Source organism: Protopterus annectens, chromosome 1.part2 (assembly GCF_019279795.1).
Source record: "Protopterus annectens isolate FY-2018-M chromosome 1.part2, PAN1.0, whole genome shotgun sequence".
Classification (NCBI taxonomy): domain Eukaryota; kingdom Metazoa; phylum Chordata; order Ceratodontiformes; family Protopteridae; genus Protopterus; species Protopterus annectens.
The window spans coordinates 123,337,924-123,363,543 of record NC_056727.1 but is presented as its reverse complement, the minus strand read 5'-3'; the positions used below and the strand labels follow the sequence as shown (position 1 = coordinate 123,363,543).

At 37.4% G+C, this 25,620-nt stretch overlaps 1 protein-coding gene across 2 annotated transcripts in view; it reads right to left on the bottom strand.

The window, feature by feature from the left end:
- CLHC1 (clathrin heavy chain linker domain containing 1) overlaps positions 1-25,620 on the bottom strand; it is a 1,972,328-nt gene that overhangs the window by 1,646,171 nt on the left and 300,537 nt on the right. For both annotated transcript variants that reach the window (XM_044055182.1, XR_006362617.1), the window contains exon 3: positions 24,705-24,892. In XM_044055182.1, coding sequence (XP_043911117.1) covers positions 24,705-24,892 — 188 coding nt within the window. The remainder of the gene's footprint in view (positions 1-24,704; positions 24,893-25,620) is intronic.

Genomic DNA, 25,620 nt, shown 5'->3' with positions numbered 1-25,620 from the left:
ATGGAAGCTAAACTCCTGCATACAAGCACAAAATAGGTTGTTGAAACTTTGCGCACAACACCCTCCTCGCATACATACACATGGCTAACATATGCCGAGGTACTTAAAAGCAATCTTCCTAAACAACAAAGATCACCTAGACCACCCACTATCAAAGCTATTCCTCAGCAAGCCCAAAGGCACTCAGAAAAAAAAACATATAACACCACACATACAGTCACTCTCAATGGAACCCCAGACACTAAGCCCCTAAGGCAAACAAACACACTTCCCAGGACTTTTGTCGTAGAGGACTCCATTGTAAGACATATTGATGCCCTTGAACCAGGCTGAACAAGGAGAAGATAATGGCTAGTTGCTTATGTGGAGCTAGGATCGGCCAAATCTCTCACAGACACACACACACATACACACACACACACACACACACACAAATCATTACACCGCAGGTACCAGCATGATTCCATCATAGTCCATGTAAGTGTAAATGACCTGAGACATACCTCCCTGGACTATATGAAGAAAGACATTATGGAGTTCTCAGACTATGTGCCTCAGGCTGGTATGAGCCTGGCATTGAGCAGCATATTATCACTGAAGATGTTACCACAATAAGAGCAAAAGATGATTGATTTTAACAATAGGCTGTCCTTCTGGTGTCATTGTAAGGGATCCAAGATTTGTCAGTTTGGGGGGACATAGTTAACAGACTACATTACTTTGCCAAGGATGGTCTGCACCTGTCTTATCTAGGTTTTTGAATACTGGCTAAAAGTTTATCCACCCCCCCCACCCCATTGTGCCTTTTTTAGGCAATGGCAAATTGTCAAACCTACTGACTTAGCAATATCATCTCATCTGAACCTCAAGGTATTACTGCTCAAAGTCAGGATCCTAAATAACAAATTACAATCTCTCCAAGCCCTCCTCACACTTGAGAATACAGACATCTTTGCAGTTACCGAGACATAGTTTAAAGTGGCAGAGAGTAAATCAACAGTGCAAGGCTTCAGCGTCTTCCACAGTTTTAGACCAGTAGCTTCACAGACAAGAGCTAAAGGTGGAGGTATGTTGATATACATCAGTGAGAAGCATAACTCTAAATTGGTCAAACAAGATGGCACAATTGAGTTCCTCCACATGCAGATCACCACAGACAAAATCCTGCACCATATCCCAGCCAGCTATAGGTCACCTTCTATGTCCCAAGAAGCCCACAATGCATACTTGGACCTACTGCAGACATTTACCATCCAACCTAACATCCTACTCATAGGAAGCTTTAATCACCGCTCTATAGACTGGGAATCCTACAAGGACTCAAATTTACAGGCACAGAGATTTCTGGACTTTGTAAATACAAACACCCTTAACCAAATAGTGAATATGCTCCAACATACTGGACCCCTTACTTACAAATATGGGAGAATGCTGCATCTTCTGGGGTAAGGTCTGACCATAAAGCTGTCTCCTTCAAAATCAACTCTGTAACCCCAGTAAAACCAGTAACAGTTAGTAACTATTCCAAGGCAAACTATCTTTTATTAAGTGATGGTTTGTCAAAATTCAGTGCCCCTTCAAACCCCGAGAGCACAACAGCCTATGCTGAATTGCTCTCAGAAATTCTGTATAACCATGTCAATGGCTGCATAGAGGCTGTTGTACCTACCAGAAGTATGCCCAGAACTTGCCCCAGAAAAAAAATACCCTGGTGGCATCCCAAATTAAACAAACTATACAACAAAAGGAGAAATATTATGGCAAACATCAGGAAGGGTAATTCCCATCAAGATTAAAACTCTCATCAAGCTAAATAGGCATATAAGAGGGTTAATTAGGTCAAACAAAGACATCTTTGGGATTAAGAAAGCCTCCTAGATGAAAGACAACCATACGGCCTTCTTCAGCTATGTCAGAAACCTCAAGGACAGCACACAGCAATGTTTTATTTTATTTTATTTTTATTTTACATTTGTTGACCGGGCTGGTCCAACTGGATATTGAGTCCATTTTCAGTGGAGGCCCGGGGAGAAAAGCTCCAAAAATACTGTCATTTACAAACAGAATTACAGAGAGTAACACTTTAGTTAATGAGCATTTAAAGTATCAAGTTCTGTCAGGTGCAAAAGTTAGGACATTAACATACTTACTAACAGTCAATTTACTTGTGGACTAAAAAAAATTAGTAGGCAGAAAAGGTGGAAGTAGTAGAAATAGATGGAAATGTTAGTCAGGGTTTATGCAGGGGCAGAGCCAGTGGGTTCTAAGGAAAGTTTTGAGCTGGGTTTTAAAGCAGTGAGGAGAGGAGCTGGAAGAGAGATTGTCAGGAAGAGAGTTCCAGGATTTTCCAATTGTGTTAGAGAACAAGGAGTTACCTGCCAAGTTGTTGGCTTTACAAGTTGCTATGAGGTGTTTGTTTGAGGAACGTAGGCTTCAAGGAATGTGCTGAACTGGTGGCTAATGTGCCACATTCACTGAGCCTGGTGATATACCAAACCTCTTAGCAGATAAATTCAGTTCCAACTTTACCCCGGTTTCACCCCTGACTATCCCCAAGAAATACCTCAAACATAACTCCTCCTACTTTATCTAGGAAGCATGTACTGGCTGCGCTCAATAAAGCCAAGAATACAACCTCAATCAACCCCAGTGACATCATGGGAATGCCACCTGAATAGTCTAAAATATGACTTATCAGGACCCCTGGAATCACTATAGTCTTAAAACAGGTTTTGTACACCAAGAATAGGTTCATAGATATGTACTAGGCCAACGACCACTAGCCATGCATCCTAAATCTCTGACAAGATCTGATGCCTTTGATAAATGTAAGCAGGGGCTTAGGAGAAGAAACATTTACAAGGAGGGGCCTGGGAGATGAACCAGTTACAGGATGCCTGTGTCCATTAAAGATATAGGTGCCCAACCAGGGATGAATTTTCTGTTCCCCATCCAATTGTCCAATTTGCACTTGAATTGGGTTAAGGATGAACACTGATTCACATAGAGGAGGAGCCTGTTCCAGAGAAGGGGTAGTCTCTGGGATACATACCTGTCTCTCCAGCAGGTCCTATTTATATCACAGGCAAGGTTTAAGTCTTTAGAATGTGTAATTCTGCTGCTGTTTATTTTGCAGATATGCAGGAGGTCCATCGGGGTGGGGTCTGACAACGTCTTGTATGTGAGGCATAGATAACCCCTCAACAGCCTGTAGGAGACAAAATTCAAGGATAGGGCTTTAAGGTGGTCTATACAGGACATGTTTTAATGCCTTGTATTCTTTTATTGAGGAAACTCTGTGGATGTTCCAATTGTTGGACGTGCCTGTTTAGGTAAATACCAAAGGGAACATTGTATTTAATGATATGTCTGATGAGTGCTGACTACAGTAGGACAATGACCTTCTTGGAACTAAAGCCATACCTTTGTATATAAGTTTCACAACATAGAATGATTTCTTCATTACTGTAGATGCATCATGGCTAAAGGATAGATTATTGTCTATGTGTGTCTCCAAGTCCCTGACTACTGGGTCAACCCTTAGGGGTGTGTTGTCAAAATGATAGTTTTAGTCCATGGCTGACACAATTTATTTGTCTGTGTCAGCCCTTTCTGGAGAACATTATTGTCACTGAAGGGATTCTGTGACTGCTCCTAATTTGCAATAATCTACAAATTTGGTCAGCCAGAGGCCATCAATGTTGGCCTTGACTTCAGATAAGTAAATGTCAAAAATGAGTGGTCCCAGGACCTATCCCTGAGGGACTTCACTTGGGAATGGCCTCATTATAGAGGTAAACTTCCCAATTCTATCTTCCTGGGTCATGTCTGTCAGACAACTGACTATCCACCGGTTGACATAATGGTTTACACCTAATCTCCCGAGTTTGTCAACCATGACTGAGTAGGGTATTGTGTCAAATGCCTTGGTGAGGTCAACATAGGCAGTTTGAACCATTTTGCCCTCATACATTGTTTTAGTGACCTTCTCAATGAAGTCCACCAGGTTGAGAAGGCATGACCTTCCTTGAAGAAACCAAACTGGTTTGAGTCTAAAATGGAGGACTGCGATGGTCACCCCCTTCATAAGGGAGGACCTTCAATAGATTCTGAAAACTACAGTCCATTTGTCTGACTAGTCTTTTTTGCATAGCCATAGAAAGAATTATCATGTAGATTAATAACAAGGACATAAGAGACCTCCAGACACTGGATCCATCCCAGTTTGGCTTTGTCAAATGAAGGCCATGCTTAATGAACCTGGTGGATTTCTTTAAAAGGTCATTAAGCAATGGATGAGGAGGGAAGTAGCACATACTGCCTACCTAGAGCTGGGTAATGCATTTGATACAATACCCAATTCAGGCATTGTCAACAAACATATGGAACTAGGTATAACCCCCTTTATAGCATACTGGATAGCTAGATGGCTCACAGATAGAACCCAAGATGTTAAGATTGGTGAAACCACCTCTACAAAGAGGCTGGTCACCAGTTGAAGCCCTCAGGGCTCTGTACTTGCCTTGTCCTCTTTGGCCTCCACATCTCAGAAGTCAAAATCAATGTCAAAGGCCTCTGGCTGACCAAGTTCACAGATGATTGTAAGCTGAAAGCAGTCATTGAATTCCCCCAAGATTAGAACACTCTTGGAATTCCAACATGGCTGCACACTGAACAACAGCATAACTTCAGCTTTCCCAGTGTGAAAACAGAAACCAAGAAAAAGGAGTGCAGCTGAAAATATTTTTTTGTTTGTTTTTGTTTTTTGTTTTTTTTTTTTTTTTTTTTGGTAAAATTCAGTTACTGGCTAGTAAATACACTGCCTGGATGCCAGCAAAGAAGACATTTGGAAACCTAAAAGAAAATCAATCAGAAAAGGTGAAGAGAAAACACTGTTTGGGAAAGATTCTGCAGCTGTTCAGCAAAAAGCAGTTCAAGCTTCAGCATTGGTTCAAGAGATGGCTTCCAGTAATTTAGAGGAAAAAAATAATCAAATGTACTCAGATGTTATTAAAATAAATAAAACACTGAAGGAATATTATCAATTAAAACAACAAAAGTCTGGAAAAAATAGAAGAAACTTTGACTAGCCATTCAGATGAACTGTTGAAACTGCAAAAATTGTAGGCTGATATGAAGGAAAAAGATGGCCGAATATGAGGTTACTCAAGAAGAACGGTTTTAAAAAATAGTACAGTTAGAACACAGAGCAGGCACAGAAAACCAGAGATTTTCTGCTTTACCAGAAAATCTGGAAGGAAAACACTATATTAATTTTATGAAAGTACCAATAAGCAACTGGACTGATGTTCCACAGCAGAATTTTACTGAAAGGGCACATCAAGTGAATGCTTCAAACCTGGTCATGAGAAAGCAGCAAAGACCTATATTAGTAAAGATGCAATCATACCAGCAGAAAGAGTTGATCCTGACAAAATTCTGGCAGAACGGCAAAGTATTAAAAACTGGAGACAGCAGAGTGTTTGTAGAAAATGATTATTCATTGTACACCAGACAGAAGAGAAACAAACTTATCCCAACAATCAGGGAATGTTGAGAAGCAGGTGTGAAATTCAAGCTGCTGTATCCAGCTGTCTTCAATTTGTTACTTTCCTGGAGAATTAAAGAATTTTTTACACCAAATAGGCTAAATGGAAATAAAAAAAAGTTTATCCAACAAAAAGTGAGTCAGCAAGTAGAAGGGGACTCTGATTCTTATTCTTCTGACAGTATGGTTCATAAAGATCATTTTTGCAAGTGAAATCTTTTCCAATGCTCCAAAAGGAAAATGCTTCAGAGACAGAAAAAAGCACAGGAGTTGACTAGAAGTATAAACATTACCTTGGACTTGAACCAGAGTCTCGTGTTCAGAGATGGAGATGAACAGGAAGACCAGCAAGTTGGTGAATAAATGGAAGCCTATAACACATTTTATCACATTTCTGAAATATGGTTTTGCAAGGAAAAAAGAGGCTGAAAAACACTGGACATTTGTTGAATTTGTTAAACTTGTGGGTGGACTATACCCACTTTATATCATTACTGTTTAGAAGGACACTAAAAGGGGGGAAACTAACTGTAAGTAAAACAGTGTTTGTTCTTATCAGTATTTTTATTAAACAGTTCATGATACAAAGTGCATGTTATATACAATAAAACAGGTTTGTGTAGTGTGCATTCATGGGTAGTTTAAATGTGGGGAGAGTCTTTTCAGTGACTGTTGTATGTTTAAAGATATTAAAGTAAACAAGTAAGTACTTTTTGTTGTTGTAAGAAATATAGGTTTTACAGTACAAGTTTAATATTCATATGTAGTGATATTGGGCTGCTGGGGTAAGGGTGGGTTGTAAAAGTGCACTGACCATATTATGTGTGGGATTAGGATATTTTCACTTTTTTATTTTACAAAGGTGAATGTCTAGATTGCTACCTTTGGCTTAAGCTGTAAACAGCTGTTTATGTAAGCATGTAGTTTTTAAAAATAAGACAAAATGATGGAAGCCATGAAAATGCTAAGCTTCTTACACCTGCAAAGATATTAGCTTGTTTGTTTTCCACTGGCAAATGTTCCATGGAATTGAAATGTCTGCAGCTAAGGGCAGCTGTGCATTCATTTCTGAATTAAATTTAAAAAGACTCATTGCTGAGTACATTTCTATGGACATCAGCTGTCTGCAGATGCAAGCAATTAATCTTGAGATTTCTGAGTATTTGTTGTTGAGGGAAATGCAAAATTTAAAGATATAATGGCAAAAAGTTCAGTGAAAAAAGTAAGTTTGAAATTATAGGAAGTGAATAAGAGGTAACAACCTCCCTAGCAGTCTTAGTACTTTAATGCCATTAATAGGGCACTGTATGATTTAGTTTTATTTAAAGATATCCAGTGCACTTTTTCATAGAGCTAAAAGTTAATGTTTTCTGAAAGCATACAAACTGTTTTTATATATGGGAGGGGAAGTTAGATAAGTATAAGTGGAAACACAGGCTGCAGCATGCACTTTAGCAAATGGCAACCTTAATTTTAGGTTAGATAATGCCTGTAGGTGCAGCCATCAGTTTGAGGCAATTGCTCACTTCTGGAGGTTTAAACTTCATGTTTTGAAGATGCACATAGTTTTATGTCTGTTCCAAGTTAACAGGGGATGGGGGTGTTTTATAATTAGTTTTTATTTAAGGGTTTTCATTAAAACAAAATATTGAAAATGTGACATAGGTTCAAATGGAGTGAATAAAAAAGAGAGAGCACACAAGGCAATAACAGGCAAATGGTTTAAATTAAATCATTTGCCTGTTATTGCCTTGTGTGCTCTCTCTTTTTTATTTACTGGATTTTTGTATTTATTAAGAGGAGCTTTATCCACCAGCCACTTGTCCATTTATCTATAGGTTCAAATGGACATGAGAAGAAACATCAGCCTACAAAACATTAGTATATCCATGTAACACAAAAGCTGGAAATACACATTCAAAAAACTGTCATGTATAATAGGTGGAAACTATGGCTTTTTATCAAGATGACTATGATGTTCATATTGTACTGGAACATGAATGGCCTTAGAGATGTAGATAAAATGGAAAATGTATTGAATTATATTAAGAAATGCAGCATGCAAATAGCAATGCTACGGGAGACACATTTGGAAAGAAATGAGATTGTGAATTTGACAGAGGATTTCAAAATGGATGTACAGCAGAATATCAAGGAGAGAGGAAAATTGGAGTAAGTTTGTTATTTGCTAGAAAGGCTTCAATAGCGATAGATGAGGAAAAAAGAGATAAATGCTAGATTTGTGGTAGTAAAGGGCTAATGGCAAGGGAGGAAGATCACAATGGCATTTATATATTCAATTTAAATCTGCTATTATGGAGCGCAAGAAAATTTTAGGAGAAATAATCAGCTTTCAGCGGGGAATATTATTTATAGGTGGGGACTGGAATTTGACTTGCAATAGTGAGGATATATCAGGAGGAACCAGAAGGGGCAATATAACAAGAATAGTGGAGAATTTAGGCTTGGGTGCAGGGGCGCACGCCACCTTCTTTTTAAAGCTGTTCAGCATCTGTGAGACAAACACAAATCATGCACTGCAAGTTCTTTATTTCAGATTGGAAAATGTAATGTGAAAACGGCAGATTTTTCTGTTTCAACTCGCCAACATTTTTTTAATGTGAAAGACACATCAGAAATATGATTGGAGGTTGCAGTCAGATGACCAACACGATGCTCATCAATTGCTCCTCCAAGTGCATCTCCAGTACAGTTGAATGAAGGCATGTTGGGTGAAAGGTCATAGCAGTTTTGTTGGTGAGATTAAAAAAAATTATAAAAAATATTTTTTCTGAAAATTCAGTCCAAGTAAGAAGCGTAGAGTTGATCGGCATGTCTTTGTCAGGTGAGGACATCATTTGACTGTCAAAGATATGTTGATTGTTAACTTATGACTGAAAAGTTTTAAGACATTCAAATGCCGTCTGAATAGGAGTTTTACAATATACCATATTCCATGCTTAGCATAAAGTGATCAAAATAATAACTTAATACATTTTAAGTCATTTCATACACTAATAATTAACCCAAAATCACTAATAAGGAAAGTCTGGGGAGAAGACCGACCATCTGTCAAAACAGCTGTACTGCCGGTACTGGAAACTGGGAGAACCCTGCATTCAGCAATAAGTAGCACGGAACAATGGCAGCCATATGGTCGGGTGTAGAAAGTAACACCGCAACAAGAATGCATCAGGGTATGTAGTAGGCCAGTACCCATCTGGAGAATGACCTGTTCCTGCTTCAAAAGTAACAGTTCAATTATAAATGTTAGATTGGGGTATTTTTGTTTTTCATGTCATCTTTACTTTGACTCCTTTAGCAATCAAAGCCACTGTTGAGTAGGAGTAGCTCAAAAAGGATGACAGGGGTTACCACACAACAGAAGTCAAACATCAACTGGGGTGTTGTATTTTTTTTTTTTTTTTTTAAGTCTGGAGTGTTTCATAAAAAGGGAGGAGAAAAGAAATGCCCTGCAAATCGCATAAAGCCTGGCAACAAGAAAATTCTCAGATAAAAGCTTTAAAAAAGTTCCAGTCAGACTGCCCTCTGTTTAATTTATTTAGTACTGTGCGTGATCTTTAGCCACTCCTACATCGGACAAACCTTCTATTTCTGTTGCTGAAGGTGCTTTGCCTCCTGAAGTGGCAAGAAACTGTGACTTCTGTGTTTTCTGGAACTTTACAAATAAGACATGCTAGACAGTGACAGTCCTCACAGAAAAGTTTCAGTCCCTCGCCATATACGCCACTTAGTTGGATGCCTCTACTCACATTTGCAGGTGGGGTTGTGTACTTTGGACTCGAGCTGTCCGCGAGATCCAGACTCTGTGTTTTATCTACCAGTTTAGACAATAATCGATTGAGGATGTACTTCTTTCCAGAATTAGCAGCTTGACACTCCGGGCATTTGGGAGTGCCTTCAATTTCCAAAACATTATCAATACAGGCCTTACAGTAGTTGTGTCCACATTCCAAAATCACTGGCAGTTTAAATAGTTCCAAACAAATTGAACAAATGAATTCATCCATACAGGAAACAGCCATTTTTGGATGCATTTTTGTTCTGGTTATGAGCAAAAACAAAACTTAAGCCATGTGACATTAAATTTAAAAGGCAGACTCACACCAGGTCGGCATAAGTGCATCCTAGTACCCCTCATGGTTGGACTGCTCAGAAGTGGGCATGAGCTGTGTGACTGACACACCAAATGGCAGTAATGTCATATGCAAATAATGCATGACTGACTGACCTGCAGATTTGCCAGTGACATCATGCGTGCATTGGTGATACACTGGCACATATGAAAAATGACCCCTGCTATATGTCTCAACCTGTTAGCTGAAGGAATCTGGACAAAGCCTTAAACTGATAAGGGCCAAAAAATAAGGACAAATTTTAAATATTGCTCTTATAAACATAGTTATTAGAATGCCATAATTTATGTCCACATGCATTTTCAGAATGACATGAAGTCAATCCTCAATGATTTGTGAGAAAAAAAACATTTTTGTGAGAAATAATTAAAATACAGAAAATGTATATTAATTCATATTCTAGTATACTGTCAATGACTCAGAATTGCAATGCATTGGTAATATATGCATTGAATATTATGTAGCCCTGGCTGTTTAATTCCTTTCCTGTAGTTAAATAATTTGAGAAAAGCAGGTGATGTGAGGCTAACAAAGTACAACCCAGAAATAATGAGGGTGTAGGGAATGGTTGGGGTTAAGAGGGTGACATTCAGCCTTAGTGAAGTATATAACTAGTGGTTAAATTAGGGAAAATGTACTTGTCACACTTACTGTTTATAATTTATGTGCTCTGGTTGTCCTTATACATAATTTGTTGCTCCACCGCAACTTCTGCAGCAAAACTGAGTTTGGTTTAAACTGTCAGTTTGTCTTCTGTTTGAAGAAAAAAAAAAGTATTTTTTTGTCACTTAGTAAGAATAGTGTACCTTGAGTTGCACGTAAAAAATAGCTTTCTGTAAATTGACCATGACTTACTGTAGCTGTAGCAATGGTTACTGAGTCTGGCTTGGAAAAGAGAAGCCCTAAAATGCATAATTGTATCTTAGTCTTTGGGCTTTATTGCTGTCATGTAACAGTTATGGACAATTCTGATTTTAGTGTAGCAATGTGTTTTGACTACAGGGAACTTTTCTGTCCTGAATGACTTGTTTTCATGTTTCCCCTCTAAAACTACTAATGGTTTTGAACTAGGAGGACTTGTGTGACCTGCTTGTGCTCTCAAAGAGAATACAGAAAATAATTTAGCAGAGACAGGATGGAGGTAGCAGAAGTGTTGTAGCTTGTGTCAACTCTAGTTTGCTTTTCTCTAAGCCCGTTTCTCTTGACAGTCATATGTTATTATGTTTTGTCTGTTGTATGCTAACATTTTAATCAGTAAAGTAATTAATGCCTGACACTATATTCATGCTTAGGTTTCATTCAAAGAGCACTATTCTTCCTGACAGTTGGTCTTTATTTTAAGACTCCATTTGGTAATATTTGTTTAAAAACAATCTTTTTAATGTTGCAAACTACTTTTTAGCAACCTACATTCAGCTTAGTCAGAGTGAGAAGTATGTAACATCAAGGTCTGATCATTAGATTGCAACTGCAACCTGACTGGACTATTGTGCTGCTGGTGGGAGAGATTTGCATGGCCATGAATTGTTTTAGGAAGTGGGAAAAAGTATAGATTGCAGCTTACATTGCTGAGGTAAATGTCATGTTACTGGTGGTTACAGAGGTTTTTCAAGTTTCTGAAGCTCTGTAACCACCATTAACATTACTGTTAACTGTTTGCAGCTTATACTGACAAGGTAAAGTAGTTCCTGCTTTTAATATAAAGTGCTATCACTTCAAGATCTAAGAGATGTCAGGTAGTATGTATAGGTTTCATCAGTAATACCGTCTTTATTTTCCATATCACTTCCCCACATACCTCTCAACCTCTTGTCATAAGAAATATGGATAAAGCCTAAATGGAACATATTTTAAATATTATTGTTATAAACTTAGAAGGTTTTTTTTTTTGAATAACCAGATTTGTTAGCATGCATTTTCTGAAGGATAGAAGATCTGAAACTCATACACGTGCCATTATTGTGACTTCAGTCCTCCATGATTTACCATAAAAGCACAAATTTTATAAACTGAGTTGACCTTTTGATGGCTAGCCTTTCACAGACAGTAGATGTAAATACATTTAAATGTTGTGTTTATATATACCACTGATGTTTCTCTTTAATTTCCATACATATCCCTCAGCTCCTCAGAATTTAGCAGAACATCTCTTTTGTCTTTTTCCTGTGAACCTTATGAAATTTTCTGATTTTTTTTTTGATAAATCTGTAAAAATTATAGTAAATCAATAAATCCAGATAGTAGCATTATATGGTTGTTATTCTTTAGAAAATGTATTTCATGCATATTGTGTTCTAACTTTTTAAGGGAATTAGAGTATCCATGACTTTGAGCCCTTTTCAGTGTCCAGGAATCTGCAAAAAGAGAAATCGAAATTGTGAGTTCATAGACCCTTCGTTAGTTTTCTTTTTCTAAATCAGGACTTGAAAGAATGCACCAAAGTGGTACAGTTGATACCCTTGTGGCATATTACTATAGTTCTTCATTAATATGTTTTGCATTAATTCCTCCAAAATTTGTAGTACTAAATTAAATCTTTCTCAGACCATGATATATTTTTTTACATTCATATGAATGCATTCTGTGCTTCTCTTCCTTTAATAATGGAACAAGTATATAATCTCAGAAGGCGTAGAACAGATTCATATGAATGTAAAAAAAAATATCAGGCTATTAGAAAGATTCATTTTAAAAAGTGCCCATACTTTGAAGAAATTAAAGGAAATGACTGTAGGTATTCAGAAGACATATTATGCACAATAGGGGAATAAAGAGCACTAGTGTTAAAATATTCAAAGTGAAGGTAACTGTTTTATTAATGTGCTTGCAACACTACATTTGTTACAGTTTTTCTCTGTTGTACTATGTGATTTTTATGTCATACAGATGTATGTGCTAGTTGTCTGGGGTTACCTTAGTATGGTGAGTTTCGGTTACAGCAGAATAAACATGCAAGCTAACAAATGATTAAAACAAACTGGAGAAAGTAACTGGGTTCATTGAATAAAGACTGTTGGGATGTTTCTAAAATAAGATATTTATTAAATGGCCATGGTTAGACATAAGTAAGACACTTACACTAGAACTGGGTACCTCTAGTTGGATAAAGATATAGTGCCTAAAAGTTTAAGAGGTGGAGACTTGAATATTAAGCTAGAAGTAAGTGAGTTTAAGTGGATTGTTCACTTGAAGGCAGATTGTGAACCTGGAATTAATGCAGCCATTAGTATTAAGCCTGTTCTAGACATGAAACAAATCTGTTTAAAGTGATCACATTTATAAGTAGATATGTGCATATTTATTTAGTTGTATATACATGTATTTTTGCAATATTTGCCAAAGAATGTTTTATGGTTTCTTGAAACGTAGTTTAAAGAAATATACAATTGTACTCTGTTTTTAACTTTTGCAATTGACTAATTGAAAATGACTTGTGATTGGGGGCTGTGTCTTGTGAATTTATTTGAATGTCTTATATAATGGATTGATTGTTTTTTCTGTTATCTTCACACTGAAGAAAGGTGATAACTCAAAAGCTTTGTGCTGGTTTGAATAAATTCGAGTGGTGTTTCCAGAGTCTGAATTTTTTTCCTGGCTGTTTTTGGTGTAGTTCTGCAGACTTGGTTAACCACAGTATTTGATCTGTTTTTTGCTGCTACCTCTAGTAGGAACACAGAATGAAAATGCGTAGGCACTAAGGGAGTGTTAGAAAAAACATTAAGGAAAGGGACTGGGAGCACGAATTTTGAAGTTAAATGTACTGTGACTAAGAGAGAAGGGTTTGGTTAAAGATTAAGATGCAGAAAAGGAAAACATGCAATAGTGGATAACATTTCCTAATCTTTAGTTCTTAGAATACTTTCTGCAGCTTTATGAATATAATATTAACTAACCATGGTAATACTCTGTATAGTTGTTTAGATAGCTGGGGAAGAAAAAGGTAACTGGGAATATGTTTTTGGAGTGTGAGCAGCTGGTAGACTTTACAAATTCACTACAGAATACAGTCAGTAAAGGTGGGGAGCAAATGGCTGTAACAAAGGAAATGATTCTTTTGGAACACAGGGTCAGAATTGCCTAGATATGGAAAAGCCTTATTAAGGTTATTGAAGCTGTAAAATTTGAACAACATAGTGGAAGACAGAGATGCATTTCAAAGTCCAGCTGCTAAAGATGTAATCCATCAAGATTGGAGTCATAAAGTTCAATTTCTGAGCAAATTTATTATTTATTTTTGCAAATTTAGTAAGACCCATATAGCACATGTATTAACGGTGAGACAGGTGCTTTGGTCTATTTCAAATTTGATGGTGGTCAATACAAGCCTCAGAAGTAACGAGGTACATTGTTTATGATGTTTATTGGCTTAATCTACAAACCTATATTGGCACTCACTGGGATACAAGCAGCTCAGTGTCAGACACAGTGAAATGTGCAACAAACATGCAGTGAATATGGTGTAGAAGAAAGACACTTTATTGCAGATTGTAGATCTGGCGCTGGATGAATGAATGCCTGTCTCAGCACATGATAAAGCCTGCCATTTTCTATTTTTTTTTGTTTGAATCATAAGGTTCTGTAGTTAGTTGAGATATGGTAAGAGATCTTGATGATAGTTGCTAAGATGTACAACTTTGAGGTTGCTATCTTATAGGTTCATAGGTAGGTACTAGGCTATCGGCCCAAGGGCCTATGTAAGCCTAGCCAACAAGGTTCCCTGGCTTACATCACCCAAGAAAGTTATTTTCCTGTGCCACTGTCGAGCAGAGACAACACAGAAGTGATCCCTGGGGTGTATTTCTTATTTCCCATCCACTCATCAAGATTTTTCTTGAAGAGTGCTAATGAAGAACTTTGCTTGACATAGATGGGTAGCCTGTTCCAGAGTATGGGAAGTCTCTCGGATAGGACTCTATCCCTTCAGCATGTCCTGTTTATTGTGGTGACAAGGTTTAGGTCCCTAGAGCGTGTAGCTCGGAGGGATTGGGATTTCTTTAAGTGTAGCATGTCCAACAGCTCTGGGTTTGACACAGCTTTATATGTTTGGCAGAGATCACCTCGGAGTAGGCGATCTGCTACGGAGTAAAGCTGGAGTTTTTTGAGACGGTCAGTGTAGGGCATTTTTCTGAGTCCAGTAATCCTCTTTGTGAGGTACTTCTGTGGCCTTTCCAGCTGCTGCAGATTTCTTGTGAGGTACATTCCAAAAGGGGCGTTATACTCTATAATGGGTCTAATGAGTGTCGAGTAGTGGGGAATGATGACCTCTTTTTTCCTGGATGAGAACCCTTTTATGATGAGGTGTGCCACGCAGAAGGACTTTCTGACTACTGTGGCGATGTGACTATCAAAGGACAGACTACTGTCCACCTGGGTCCCAAGGTCTCTTATCACGCATTTGGTGTTAAGTAGATTGCTGCCTATGTGGTAGTTCATGGGTACAGAGTTTTTACCAAAGGGGATGACACTGCACTTTTTGGCATTGAGCTTGAGGCCATGGCTCTGTCTCAGAGAGGCCCTTCTGTAGGATGTTCACATCATTTGGGGACTTGACTATGGCTCCTAGTTTGCAGTCATCTGCGAACTTCGTTAGCCAGAGGCCTTCTGTGTTAGCCTATACTTCAGAGAAGTAGATACCAAACAGGAGCAGTCCCAGGATGGAACCCTGTGGTACTCCACTTGTCACTGGTTTGAGGTCAGAATTGGAGTCTGCAACTTTTACAGTGTGGGTTCTGTCAGTGAGCCAGTTGGCAACCCATCTTGTGACGTAGGGATTTATGCCTAGTTTATTAAGTTTAGCTATAATTCCAGAATGGGGGATGGTGTTGAAAGCCTTGGCGAGGTCAAGATAGGCTGTGTGAACCACCTTACCCTCATCTACGGCTTTGGTGACTGCCTCAAAGAAGTCGATCAGGTTCAGGAGGCATGATCTGCCTTTCACAAACCCGAACTGGGTGGGATCCAGAGTTTGGAGGTTACCAATGTCTTTGTTGGTTGCCTTATAAATCTTGACTTCTGTGGAACTGCACAAGAATACATATACTCACAGAGATAAACTCATTTAGTAGGGGATAAGATGAGTGTTGTGCATTAAATCCTCATAGGGAGGGTGTGTTACATGTTTCACCAATGTTACAGATGTCGATATTTTCTAGGGTCATAAAGCCTCCTATGCATCACACACTTCCTGGCAGTTGATAGAATCGTAGCCCTTTCTGCTTTGGTAACTGCCCTTTCCATGGTCCAGATGATCCTTAATGGCAACATGTGTACAGTGTATTACACAAAGTACCTCAGGAAAATGTACCATCTTGTACAAGGCACTTGTGGTTTAAATATTCTTCTGAGGCAAAACAGGCGGATAAATATACAGATCCTCATTAGCCAAAAATATGTCAAGAAACTGATGTACTATACTGAAGGGAGAAGCCTGAGAAACACCCAGCAAATCCCCACTTTATCTCTAGAAGGTCACTGTGGCAAGTATGGTGACTGTTATACCTTGGTGTCCACAGGTATGGGAAGACCAATCATCCTCAGCAGTCCTTCTCTGTGGGCTATAAAAAGTCAGAAAAGTTCATACTAAATTTCTGTCCACTTGAAAGCTATCAAGAATTTCATGCTTGGCAAAATTGAAATGATGCATTCTTTGTCTATATCTGCACCTTCATGGCTAGCAAGTGCCACTGGACACACATGGTTATGGCATGGCCTAGATAAGCAGTTCACTAAGGAGAAAGATTCAAGCTAGAAGATACAGCAAGCATATGGATTGCAAAGTAGATAGAAAAAGTAGTAGTTCATCTGTTATAATCCATTAGTGCACAGTGGTGAAATATATAAAAAAAACAATTATGAATCGTACAGAGGTGAGAAAGCTACCTTACTTACATAAGATCATCATAGAGTCATAGGAGGTTACTATGCTAATGGCCCTAGGGCCCTTACAAGCCTAGCCAAGTTCAACCCATGTTGCCAAGGGTGTCTGGTTCAAGCAGGCAATATCAGCACCTATTGTCCCTGTCCAAAAGGGACACAAGTAGAACCCCCATGGTGAATTTCTATTTACCCATCCAATCATCCAAATTGTGCTTAAATAGGGCCAGTGAGGGGCATTGTTTAACATGAAGAGGAAGCTTGTTCCAAAAGGCTCTGTGAGACAAATCTGTCTCTACAGCAAGTTCTGTTGATGTTGCATACCAGGTTATGGCCCTTTGAACGAGTGACCTGTGTGCCATTTGACTTTTGAATGTGCAGTATTTCCATTAAAGGTGGGTCAAAGGTTGCTCTATATGCAAGGCACAGGTCGCCTCTCAGCAGTCTGTAGGACACAGAGTAAAGTGATAATGATTTCAGTCTATCCGCATAAGACAGATTTTGAAGACCCTGAATTTTCCTTGTAAGGAACCTTTGTGGTCTCTCCAGTTGCTATAGGTGTTTGGAAAGGTACATACCAAAGGGAGAATTGTACGCTAGTATTGGCCTGATGAGGGGAGAGTACAGGGGGAGTACAAGTTATAGAATTATCAGTCAGTTCTCATCTTCATATCATTATAACCTCATTTGCCTAAGCTGTTGCTCAACATATTAAATCTGCTTTATATAAGTATTTGTATTTAAGACTTCAAAAGCCAACTGAGTTACAAAGTGTTCCATGGCATCAGATGAAACCTTCAATGTTGTTAAAGAAAATTGTTTTGCACTGTTAAGTTGCACATCTTGAGAAAGATTTGGTGTTATTTATGTTGCTATTTATACAATTAAGCATATAATTCATATTTCCATACATATCTTACGAAATGTGCTCAGAGGAATTTTTTGTTGTCATGTTATAGTTTATCTCTGAAATGTTTTTGAACAATATATGTCTAGGTTGTACGGTAAGACATGACAATTTGTAAAAGTTTAGCAAAATTATACTTCTGTGTCTGTACACATTATAATATACTACAGCATTTATGAAAAAATATTAATGTAGTATTACCTCAATAAAGAATACTTCTTACTGATAGCATTGCTTTTTATACATTCTAATATCTTTTCTAGCTGGCAAAATATTTATGCTTTTTAAGTTTTATTTTTTCAGAAAATGCTGTGTAATGCAAGGATGTGTGTTGGCTGCTACGGGTTCCTATTACGTTATCAAAAGATAATGTAATCGAACAGCCAAAACATCAAAACGGGCACATTTTGAAGTTTGAATTGTGGGATTTCATTACAGTGAAGATTGGGATATTTGCCCTTTCCTCACTGTAGTGCCATCTTGGAGTTGGAATATATATTTAGCCAGGGGTGTGGGGGGCTGTGCCCCCCCACAATAAAAGTTTTGAAATGTGGCCATTTCGATGTTTCGGCCATTCAATTATGTTATCTTTCGATAACGTAATATGAACCTAGCTGCTACAGGTGTGACACTACAAACTGCATAGATATTCATGAATTATGTATTTTGGATGTACGCATAGTTATTATAAATAAATAAAACAAAATGGAAGTGTACTATGGAATTTGTCACACTTCTGATGAAGCATTCAGTGACACTGAAAAGTATAATGAAAATTATAACAGTTTTGTTTGAGTCAGAATGGGAACATGTACTGTAATCATAGGCAAGGATCACTAAACTTTCCTAGACAGCAATGCAGACCTTGGCTTGCTCAGCCTCCAAGACAGACCTGAACAAAATCTGTTGAGGCCCTAAAAACAGAAAATCACCACGAGAAGTAACCTGCCTGCTTTGCTACACTACACTGAAATGCAGTACACTACTGAAGAAAACTAAGAACAGAAGATGTTATGGGGACTTACTTATCGACATCTGAAATAAAAGCAGTCATCTAATCAGGTGTGCATAATAACACAGAGAACATTGTAAATACGTGCAATACCATCCAAGAAGTCAGAGTACTATCACCAAAGAAGTCATCTACTCTACAGGCAACACAAAAAGTCAGAATTGGAATAACAGGAAGGCTTGCCATTGAATTATAAAATTAGTTGAACATAAGACTGTTAATGTTCTGCCCTGGTAATTACGAAGTCACAGCAAACACTATCTAGCAACAGCCTAAGAGATGGCATTACAGAGGGATATCATCACATGGACATTACCACAATAAGATCAACAATATTCTTGTCAGTAAGGGATGAAAGAGTTATATACAGTCAGTAAAATCAAGATCCAGAGCTAACTGTGGCTCAGACCATCAGATTCTTACTGATAAGTTTAAACTTACAAAAAAACGAGAAAAATGACTTGGCCAGTGAAATTTGAACTGAGTAATATTAGGTGAAGAACAAGCATAAGGGATTTGACATGGTGGACAGAATGCATGAAGAACTATGGACAGAATTTTGAGATATTAACCAGGAAGTGGCAAAAATAATTTTAAATAGAAAGAAGGTCAATAAGACAAAATGGCTGGAAGGATTTAGAAGCGGCTGAAGAAAGAAGAATATCTAAAGACAATAGCGATATGGTATGTTATGTCAAACTTTAATGTAGAGTATCATAAATAATAGCAAGAGTAGATAAGAAAGGCTGTAGAAATGAAAAATGCAAATAACTGGAAGAAGACAATAAAATGTAAATGACGAGATCTGTTCAAGATGAATTATATTAACAGAAACTTCCAGGTAAAACTGAACATGACAAAAGACAAAAATGGGAGGGACCTGACAGAAATAGAAGAAAAAAAAATCACAGAATTCATTCAGAGAAGTACCACCACTGAAGTCAGTTGCTCTACACACAGCATATTAAGTTGATAAGAAGGATATCAATGTCACTGACACATACAATGATGTGTTCTCTAACTACAGCAAACATCCTGGAGAGTGAAGTTAAATGGACACTAGAAAGCGTTGCTAATAAGTCTGAAACAGCAGCTAAATTCTTTAAAATCCTACAGAATGATAATATAACACTGCTGCAATTAAGCTGCTAGCAATTATGGAAGACGAGACAGTAGCCATTGTATTGGAAAATGTCGGTTGATATTCCATTTCCAAAAACAGGCAATGCTACAGGTTGTTCAAATTAACAGTTGAACTTGTAGAAAGTAATGTATTCCCCAAATCAGGAAAACTATTTCCCCAAAGCTGAAGCTGGGGTGACTGCAATCCAAGCGGAGTGGAAGTTAAGTATGGCACAGGTTCGCTGTCAAGGAAGCCATGTGTTGGGAGAGAAAATTATTCAGATTCAGATGACCATGAACTTGGAAAACACTGAAGTTAAAGAGAGCAATGTCAAGTGTTGCTGGACTATGACTTGATAAAGAAGACCACCAACACTGGCATTTTTGAACTCCTAGAGACAGGCATTGGGCACCCATTCTTGAACTTGTAGAAAGGAGAGAAATTAAGATACAGCAGGACTTTTTGTTATTAAAGACATAACAGAAAATGAATTGTGCTTAAAACCAGTGGAAGAGCAGTGAACTATCCAAAAACATCATGGTCTGCTTAGGAAAGCTTTATAAGTTTAGTGATTTTGGTACTTCAGTTAAATGAAGGTTATATTAATTTATCCAAGCCTCTGTGCCTGTGGTTTATATTTGATGTTACATGACAATAAAGTACATTTTGACTTAAAATCCTGTCTAAAATGCTGAAGTGGATACAATACTTTTTGTACACTGCACATGACTAAACTGAGTATTTGCTTTTTACAATTTTTCATAACATCTACTTTCTTAACTGCTGTGTTACTTTTACTTAACTGAACTTCTCCGTTTCCAGATAAATCATAATTTACTTTCAAAACAATTACTTAAAACTTTCACTGTGGCCTGTCACCTTCAGCAGAACTCTTTCTTAGCTTGTAACAGTGCCTATGCCCACTGCCATGGAAGGAGACTATGACTTGGCATGGTCAACCAATCATCTCTTCCAGGCATGTGTTAAAAAACTTGTACTATCTGTATATGTGCTGTGTGCGTTGCACAGGAATAACCTGTTTCTACAACTACATCCACTGCAAAATCATGTGCAACTGAATGTATATTGCTGTCTTTTCACACATGATCTCAGAGCTTCTTAAGATGATCATTCTGCACCCACCAAACCCAGTGTCCCACTTTACCACTCCCACCCCGGTACTCAACTAACCAGACTGCGCCCCCTCCTTTTGTAGATTCCTGGATCCTCCACTGAAAAAAGGATAGATTTTTAGAAGAAATGTATGAAAATATTTGGTATGGAAGATGTGAATTCAGTAGCAGGAACTCAGGCAGAATTTACATATTATCCCCAGTATACTATAACTGGGTTAGACCAGATAGAAATTATATTTCACAGGAACATGAACATTTAATTGAAAGCTTTAACACACATCCAATAACAATTCCCGATCATACATCAATAAAAACTAAGATAAAAATGTAAATAAATAAATAACTCCCAAATGCTAAAGGTGGTCTGTCACCAAAACAGTCAATATTGGCAGAAAAAAGACAGAAAATCCACCCAAGGATGGCCAGTCAACGAAATCCACAAGTGTTCCAGTTAAAATGTAGTCCTTTAATACGAATAAAACTTCGACTTGAAAATAAAATGAAAAATAAAAAGCTCAAAACTGTCCCTTGAAGATATCCGATAAGCGCTTTCGACTGTTGTCTTCCTCAGATCGTATACGATGAGCCGTCACCCACACACATACACATACACATACACACACACACACACACACACACACACACACACACACACACACACACACACACACATTGAAATCTATCCCCTTTGGAGAATTTCTTAGAATTAAAAGACTTTAAAACTTTGCAGTGATAAAAAGGAGGATAAAGTTGAAATGAACAAGGCAGCTAAAATGTTTATTAATAGGGGTTATAATGAAAAAATAATAGAGGAAAGTATTATAAAAGTCTGGAACAGTGGATAGAAAATGCGGTTATTGAGGAATTTTAAGAACAATGAAGTAATGAAGCAGAGTGATCAGAAATTATTTTTTGTTACTAAATATACAATTTTTTCTGAGGTGGTGATTAAGTAATTTAAATATTATTGGGTAATTTTGGAGAAAAAGTAAACATTTGAAATCAAGGGTTAAAAACCCACCACTTTTTTTCCATACACAAGGGGAAGGAGTGTTAAGGACTTTATAGTACATGGGAGATTTCATCTGCCCATTGTGAAAAGGAATAAAGAACTTGAAACTCAGGGCACTTTCCCCTGTGGAAAGTGTAATTGTTGTCAGAGTATAGTGCAGGGGTTTGATAGAATTAATGGAAAATGATTTTATTCTAATGGGATTTTTAGCTGCAGTAGTGAAAGAGTGATTTATGGACTGAAATGTCCATGTGACAAAGCATATATACATGAAAGTAAGAGAGGTTTTATGGTAAGGTTGAAAGAACATATTCGGGACATTTATAAGGGTAGAGAGGATAGACCAGTGGCCTCACACTTTTTAGAATACCACAATGGTACTCTCCTTGGTTTAAAAGCTAGAGTTTTAGAACAAGTAAGGGATCAGGATGTTATAAATATGAAAAAAAAGCTTTGGAGAATGGAATCCATCTTTATTCTTACATTTAATACACTAATTCCAGGGAGATTAAACGAGGAATGCCATTGGAAGCGTTTTCTTTAATGTAATTGTTCAATTAGTTACATGATTGGATAATTGATTGCTTGCGTAGTATTTTAGGGTTGAATGTATGAATGTAAATTATACTCTATAAAGGCTTAATCAGCCAAGGTGCTAGAGAAGTGTAAAGGTTTTCTTTGCTGTGTTTTTTGCCAACATTTGTTATTTTAATAAAACGAAGAAAAGATAAGTGTACACTGGTCTGATTTCTCTTACTGTGGTTTCATCATATTATCATTTCCTTTGAATACGTGGTGGAGCAATCTATTTTTTTATGTTTAGCCCCTGCACTCCCCACACCCTCTGCAAATTTTGTATATCAATTCCAAAATCGCACTACAGTGAAGAAAAGGGTAAACTTCCTGATCCTCGCTGTACCGGGATCTTCATTCAAAAGCTTTGAGTTTTCAAAAACTTGATCATATGGTGTCAACCATTGAATTTTCAGTTTCTGAAAACTCAATCAACTGACAGAGATCCAGGAAAACATATGTATGGCTACCAAGTATGCAACCAAGTCCAGCAGGTTTAGGATCTTTGCTTGGAAGTGTTTGCAGAGATATATTTATGCCCCAACAGACTTCAAAGAAGTTTTCCTCAGGTAGATAGCAAATGTTGGAGGTATGATGGAGAAGAAAGTGGTAACTGACAAAATATGTTTTGGGAGTGTATCAAGTTGGAAGATTTAAAAAATTCCATACAGAGTATTCCATCAGAAATATTGGGTGAGCAAATGGCTGTAAGTAAAGAAATTATTCTTTTGAGCTGGGATACAGGATCTGAATTGCCTTGACATATTAAGGCCTTAGTAAGTTTAATTTTGTTGTCTGCCAAATAAGAAATTACTAGAAAATGGAAATCAAAGTCTACACCAACTGCATTTGAGGCATTTAATATTATAAAAAAGATAAAAGAACTGGAAGAGGGATTTTTAGAAAAAGGAAGGAGTGAATTACATAGAAGTAAATAGAAATTGTGGGAACAATACATGCATAATAACATTCAGGAGGAGGAAAAGTGATGTTTAAGGGAAGGCAGGAATTCAACAATTTTTTTGAATGTTGGATTGATGGTAGCAAAGAAAATATATGTGATGTATATTTTATTTGAATGGAAAATATTAAAATGGTTTATTTTCTTTCCTGTTAATGTATGTTTGCTTATTTCTTACATGATAATTTAATAAAGGTGTTTAAAAATAAAAAAAAGACTAGAACACAACTGGTGCCAAAGCCATGGCTTAAAACTCAATACCAAGAAATGCATTATAAGTCCCTTTTGGGAAGTCGGCCAACCTGGGTAACTACATCATCAGTAAACACCTGTAAAGTAAGGTATCTGGGAACGCATGTGGATAATAATCTAGCCTTCAACCAACATGTTTTCAAGGTAGTAAGAAAATCCTTCGATGTTACTCAACATACAAGTAAGGGTGCGGCATCTAGTTCCAGACATGTCACTGTACCACTGTACTCGGCCCTCATCAGACACATCATAGAGTATAATGCCCCCTTCGGTAAGTACCTGATCAAACACAAGCAGCAACTGGAACGTCCACAAAGACTCCTTACAAAAAGAATACAGTGAGTAAACTCAATGCCCTATGCTGGTTGCTTCACAGCCGAGACTCTTTACTTGGTATCATATAAACTTCTGAGATGTAATCGTTGCCTGGCTGGCATATTAGGCATTTCTGGACCCTGTTTTGATGAACCTTTTGCACATCTGTAAAACATATATCATCAGAACTACTAGATCAAAAAACCTAAATTTGGTTTTCAACATAAATAGGACACACTGGAGAGAGAGAGAGAGAGAGAGATATGTTTCTCTTCCCCCCATCCATGTGAAGCAGAGTTCCTCCCTAACCCTATTTAGGTGCAACTTGGACCAATGATGAGTATTCAGATATTTAACCCTGCTCTGGTGCCTATGTATCTGATAAATAGAGGCAATTACTAAATCACCTCTGTATAAATCAAATTTGTGGGTCACATTTGGGTTGCATGGCTAGGCTTATAATGGCCCTAGTGGTTTCTACCCTAGTATACACCTATGAGCCTATTAACGTATTCAAGATCTAGAATGACTGTGTAATTTGAATTCAAAACAATATAAACTGCAGTGAAAAAGAACTGAAGAGAAGAGAAGGAACTGTTTTTTATACCAATACATACATGATAGACAACAGCAATCAGAAGGTTACAGACAGACGAGTGCTAGAAGATTTTAACCACATTGCAGACATGCCAAAACAAGTCCTATAGTACATTATTTTTTGTAAATGCCTTACGAATATTAACATTTAAATGCTATAATCATTATGACTCAAAGGCATATATGAGAGACTAAACACATTTCCCTTGTGTCCGAACTAGCAAAACATATTTCTTACTTGTCTTGAAGCTCAGTTGCTCGTTGCTGGAGGTTTACCAAAGTTGCTGGTTCAGCAGCAATTAACTGTAACTTTCCATGAAGATAATTGGCATAACATCTCTCCTTCTGCAGAAAGCTAATATAGTCATCATACTCCTGTTTGATAAAACTGAGGATATGTTTGTATGCACTGCAATAATGTATTACCTGAAAAATAACAAAGGCATTGATTTATTTTCTTATAGTGATACCTACACAATTTTAACACTATGTATTAGAACTACTATGACTACCATAATAATGTACTCATTAGTCAATTTTTGGTATTATGAGCATTCATTCATTACTGGACATCCAATTTTGATTCCTAACGAGGCAAGACAAAAAGCAGTTTGCAATGCAAGAAGCCCAAGGAATACACTTTATTACAATTTCAAACAATTGAAGAATTATGATTCAAAAATGGTACAATGCCAAAAAAGGCCAAACCATAGATATATTTCTTTTCTAAATGTTTACATGTTCAGCCTGTACACTTTCTGCCATCCTCTCTTACCCTCATAACTTTATTCCATCTCCCTAAGTATTATCTTGTCTATTGCTTTCAAGCATTACCACCGTACATCTCCCATTCTCTAAATAGTGTTAAGGTACCTGTCAACTTCAACTCGCCCCTCTTTAAATCTTTACAAATTTAGTTACTTATTTAAATTTAACTGGTACGCAAATTAGCCCAGGGACCATTTTCAGGCACTACCAACAGGCAAAAGCCAGAGATGAGACTTACTGACAAAACAAAAATTAGAAACAAGGTAACATCTACAAAGAAACAAGATTGCATCAACATTTTGATAATCAACAATATCAACGACAGAAAGGTACACTTCCTCAACATTTCACGTCTATATTTCCTAGCTCTTTTAGATATTAACATT